Source organism: Phytophthora parasitica, assembly GCF_000247585.1.
Source record: "Phytophthora parasitica INRA-310 unplaced genomic scaffold supercont2.40, whole genome shotgun sequence".
In the NCBI taxonomy this organism is placed as follows: Eukaryota; Oomycota; class Peronosporomycetes; order Peronosporales; family Peronosporaceae; genus Phytophthora; species Phytophthora nicotianae.
In genome coordinates, this window is record NW_008649026.1 from 7,824 (window position 1) to 13,212 (window position 5,389).

The 5,389-nt window shown below is 45.8% G+C and overlaps 2 protein-coding genes across 2 annotated transcripts; both read right to left on the minus strand.

Moving 5' to 3' along the window:
• Positions 1–96: 96 nt before the first annotated feature.
• PPTG_14039 (hypothetical protein) lies at positions 97–574 on the minus strand (the record flags this gene model as incomplete). Its single annotated transcript, XM_008910992.1, has 2 exons — positions 97–116; positions 154–574. 2 exons carry the CDS (start codon positions 572–574, stop codon positions 97–99), a joined length of 441 nt encoding a protein of 146 aa, XP_008909240.1.
• Positions 575–1,143: 569 nt separating this feature from the next.
• PPTG_14040 (hypothetical protein) lies at positions 1,144–4,800 on the minus strand (the record flags this gene model as incomplete). Its single annotated transcript, XM_008910993.1, has 6 exons — positions 1,144–3,172; positions 3,230–3,675; positions 3,743–3,914; positions 3,980–4,471; positions 4,540–4,703; positions 4,769–4,800. The coding sequence occupies 6 exons, from the start codon at positions 4,798–4,800 to the stop codon at positions 1,179–1,181; spliced, it is 3,300 nt and encodes a 1,099-aa protein (XP_008909241.1). The 3' UTR covers positions 1,144–1,178.
• Between the last annotated feature and the right edge of the window lie 589 nt (positions 4,801–5,389).

Below are 5,389 nucleotides of genomic sequence, written 5' to 3' on the forward strand. Positions count from 1 at the left end.
TGATGTTCGCCTTGGCCGCAAACGACACACGTTTGTATAGTTCCGGGCGGTATCCAAATGCAAACATCGCTTCCAGCAGCACAAACATCGGAGCCGTCACGAGCGCCTGGTCCAGACTATCGAACAGCGCCGGTTTACGACGCTCAAACACACCGTGGCCGATGAACTGCATGATCCAGGCAAAACAGTGTACAGCCAGTGCGATCTGCCAGCCCGGGCGCTCAAAATTGCTTGGAGCGTAGACTTGCACGAAGAAATTGGCGAAAAGATAGCAAATGAAGACGAGAGCAGCGCCTAGTGAACCAGCGACTCGGTCCAGCTGGATGTACCAGACCATGTAAATGCCAGCCAGAATGCACGACGGATTCAAGAGCATATACTGGCTGTAAGGCAGCGAAGTCACGAAGCTTGGCGGCTCGGCAAATGACTCAAGCGATGCAAACATGCAGAGCGCCGAGATGAAGATCTGCCAGATGCAGGCGAAATGGATGTACTGGTTGATCTTGTTGTCGTGGTAGGACAGGTAGAATGTCACCTGCTTCTCGAGATCGAAACGGTCAGCCCAAGCTACCATGCTTGAAAATTTCTGAGACTTGTGTACACTTGACTTGGACTTGTGGTGGTTGAATATAATTGTGGAATGACTCGAGTTGCTGAATGACATCTTGGTTTGGGGATGATGGCACGATGAGTTTTGCATATATTTATTGTCGCGAAAGGGTCTTGTATTGGTGGAAAATGCATGTATATCGCAATCGGATTGGTGGAAACAAAGATACGCATAACAGACTCGTCTCCAGAGTGGACTAAACAGTCGACTTCAACGTCATAGACGTCATAGCGCAGTGAGGTACTAAGTTTCCAGCACTAAATAAATTAAACTGATAAAAACGTTTTTTTACGAGCTTTTAGAAACTAATTAACGGCCATTGCGATGGTTGCAACACATAACGCAGAGCTTTGGCCGAAGTACCGTATTCACTTATAAGAAATTTCTGAAGTGACCCGCGATAGTCTCCCTCGCGATTGTTGCGATACTCGAAAATAAAGCACATTGTAAGAAGAAAGCCGTTCATAACTATTCATCGATGTCATGGCGTTGTGATTGGTGTCTCGGATATCTCAATTCGATGAATCATTCAGTGTGAGCTCAGTAATAATTCCAATGATTTTTTTTGTTAAGATGACATTGCAATCTCTTCTAATTCAGATAAGCTCTTTGCAATGCTTTCAGCCCCGCTTACCAGACAGTTTAGTAGCAACTGCTCTTCCATGGAAGTGCGTTCGTATCGGTTGTCTGTGAGAAGCCACTCCGCATAAGCAGCTTTCATGTGAGCAACCACTTCAGAAGTTGTGAAATCCTCCACATTCAGGACATCATACTCTCGCCGGATGAACACTGATGCATTTTCCAATGAATCGCTACTAGTTCCCCGCGTTTGCGATAATTCAGAGACCGTAACAGGACCCACGGTACCTGCCAACTTAGACGTGTCGCTCTTCTCAAATATATTATTATCGTCCACGTATTTCTCCTGAAACCCTTCATTCTTGATAGCCCTCTGTAGCGCACTCGATAGAAGCGCTGGGGGTCTAGGTTTTACTCGATGATACACTTCAATTTCGAGCTTGAGTCCATGCTCAAGAGCATCCATGAAGTCCTCGAAAGACACGGTCGTTCGACCAGGTTTCCCAACTACATCCATGAACTCCTGCACGTATTTCTTGATCTGTTCCTTCTTCACATCTCCAGACTGAGCAAAAATGTTTCCAAGCATAACCGTGACGTCATTCGCGTTCAGCTCTCCACTGCAGTCTTTATCCGCAAGACGAAACGCTTCCTTCATTTGCATGAAGACGGCGGTTTGATCGGGATCTGCATAGCAGAATGTATCACAGAAAACTAACTTCATAGTATCAAAAATATCGCGAACTAAGGACTGGAAATGAGCCGTTGAGACTTTCCACTTGGCGTGACAGTCAACATCGCCGTCCACATCCGTTCTTACGACGACATCGCGTATATCTGAAGAACTAAGGTTCACTCGATTCTGCGATACCCGGAAATGGAACCAGCGCAGTAGTTTAAAGAGGAGATAATTGTTGTTCAACAATCCTTGTGAGATCTCCAGCAATCGTCTGTACTTGTCATGAGAGAAGTTCGGACGCCATAGTAAAGGCTCAACCATTGCTTCAACTAGTAATTGCCGTTGTTTCTCGAGACTGTTTGGTATATCCACGGCCAACATACGTCGTACGTCAGCCATACTAGATTCGTCCATCACAACGGAGCTCGAAAGATGATGTCCGAATAGTTCATCGAACGCTTTTTGATGCAGCTTTAGTGAGTCTACAATACTGTGACGTAGCATTGATATCGCACTTTTCGGAAAGATAAAAGTCTCCACTGAGATGAATATAACAACAGCCACTGACGTCTGTGCGAGGCTGGAGTAAGACGCGACAGCAATGGAACTCGAACTATCTGATCCGTTAGGGTAGCATATATCCGTTTGCCGCATGAGTGTGTCAGACGCAACAAATGCAGCCACCATGCCGCTGTAGGCAGCATAACCTTGGCCAAAGTAGACGTACATACACATCCCAACCCAGATGAACATCACAATGTTGGTCAGTACTATACTCAATACTTGAGGCTCGCAGATTTGCACGAAAAAGAACTTGAAGACTGAGGGAACGATACTCCCAGCCACCACACCACCCACGCGATTTACCGTCTTTCGGAAGGAGCTTCCAAGGGTTTCACACATTATATATGCGATTGTGGACGGCACCGTTGAGCTGAATCCATAGACACCAACACTAAATCCCACCCCCGCCATAACTGCTAATGTGATCTTGAAAGCATTGATCCACGTCGTCGGGTTTCTGTAGTAACCCGGATCGACAATCTTTCTTAGTGATTTCCTCACGAAGGAGCGTACTCGATGCGCGTCGTCATATTTTCTACTGTTGTACGATTGCTGGAAATTGAGTAGAGTGCTGCAGAATGAATTGAGCGAGAATAGGAACAGATTGAGTGGCACATTTTCTGCCACCTCTTCTGGTGTCACCACTTCCTTAGCGAACGTCCGGTTCTGAATTTTACGAAATTGGTACAGTGCCATCTCCACCTGATTCTCTAGTGCACCCAACGACTTCAGATCCAGGTCTAGCAAATAATATATTAGAGCAAACAAAAATAAGTAAATAAAACTCGATAACTTACGAGGAGAGAGATCGTGGACTTCGTGTGAAATTTCGTTGAGTAAGTCGTTTGAGCGTGTCTGGATAATATAAATCTCTCGCTTGAGAATCGCCATGTAGGTTGTATGCAAACGTCCGTACTTTTCCAGCCTCATAGCATAGCTGAGCGTTCGTAAATCGGCGATAAGTGAACCCACGAGCTTGATGTAGGTTCGACTCATAACCCGGTTGAAACGAAGAGGGTAATGAAGACCGAAGCACTGCTCCCACCACGCATCCTCCAGAAGCGATTCCATCCGACGATAACGTGCTTCAGCGTCATCGAACTTTCGTCTTAATCGGAGCTTTAGGAACTCCATATTTTCCACATTTTTATTCTTGAAGCAGTACGAGTCCACAACGATGTTCAATAGCTCCAGCAGATCAGCAGCAGCTTTTTGAGAGTCTTCACGCAGACGAGAGATGGCACTGCAATGTTAAACATACAAAGGAATTATTGGACTACTGTAATGACCCCATGAAGTTGCAGACTTACAATATCGGATACGGAAAGCACATGGCAACAACTGATATCAATGCCCCGAGGAGCCCTACAATTGCAAAGATGCGCAAATTTCGCAAAATATTGCTGGTGTCGAACAGCTCTTCGTCAATACTTTTGAGTTGTCCCGAACGTAAAGGATTCGCGGGGTTGATAATTGTCAAAGCTACAATACACAATGACGTCAGTATATTTGTTCCCATATTTTTTTTAGTGTCAGAATGCACTCACTAAAGTAGGCGTTTGTGCCTACCGCATACTTGCGCGTATTGATGTGGAACGGCAAAACCATCACACCGACGGTAAAAACGAAAATCCACGGCAATGTCGCGTACATGTTGGGCACATTGATCCAGTACGCGTTCGAGTTGAACGCCTTATTGATCTTGTAGTAATTTATATACGGGTCATCCGCTTTACTGTCGAATCTTTCAACTTCAACGAAAGCGAACAAAATGTAGTTATACAAAAGCGCTACACCCACACCAGAGAAGCCTTGACAAACTTCACGGATCGTGCCTCCAACATTGTAAGCCATCGAGAAAACCACCATAATCGCACAGTAACTGAGGCCACCAAGATAGTACCAGTCTGGAAAAAACATCCACTTTTTGTCGTGGGCGTGAGATGGATCGTAGGCTTGGTTACGGGTCTGAATAATTGACGAGAGTATCACTGCGAACGACGCACGTAGCGCCATTTCCGTGTTCTGTCGGAATGTCCCTTCATATTTTTTTTATCGCGGTTAGTGTAATAATCACTCGAGCGAACGCGTCATTACTGCAACTTACCGGACAGTCGACTAGGACTTAGAAACCCCTTGCGGCGCTTGTCCAAGTTGATTCGCATATTTGTGGCAATCTCGTCAGCGACGTCGGTGCTACTCGTGAGATTGCGAGTGCGTCTCAGCTTAATTTCGGCTGGTGATTCCGTAACAAAGGTCACTTCAGTGTGTCTGGAGAAATACAACGATGTGGTTAGCAAGTGCCTTTGACCATGCCTACTCAATCTTGAGCATACGTCGGGGGACTGTCATTCTCGTGGCTCTCCATGGCACTCGAGGCTGTCATGATTCTTTAAACTAAGCTTTACCAACTGGCAGAAGTTGGCAAATTGTGTTTGCTATTCCTGACAAGACACCCAATGATGTGATTAGAAGTTCCTTTGTTGAAACGGACCAAGTTAAGGTACAATACTATGAATCAGCGAGACATCTACATGTTACCCCTCCCCGAGTTACGTCCCGAAAGACGCAACGCTACAGTAGTAGACGAAGAAGGTTTTTTAGGGAGGCAAGTCGCTGTCCAAGCAATGTATTAATATGGTTAGTTCTACTCAAAATTTTCATGGGCGGTTCTTTGATTTTGTGCTGGAACTGGACGTAGGGGGCTCGGCGCCGCACTTCCGTATCTCAGTAGCAGACGACGATGGCGGTATTCCCGGATCGCTCCTGTCTGGAATGGAGTGGTGCGTTCTTGCTGCAACTGAAGAGCTGGGAATTGCAGTAAAACTTAGCTATGCAATCCAATTGCAATATTTCCCTGCTAAAAGACACCCAATGATGTGATGAGAAGTTCCTTTGTTGAAACGGACAGAACCGGAGAAACACACAGAAAAAAAGGTTTGGCACACAGAATATGG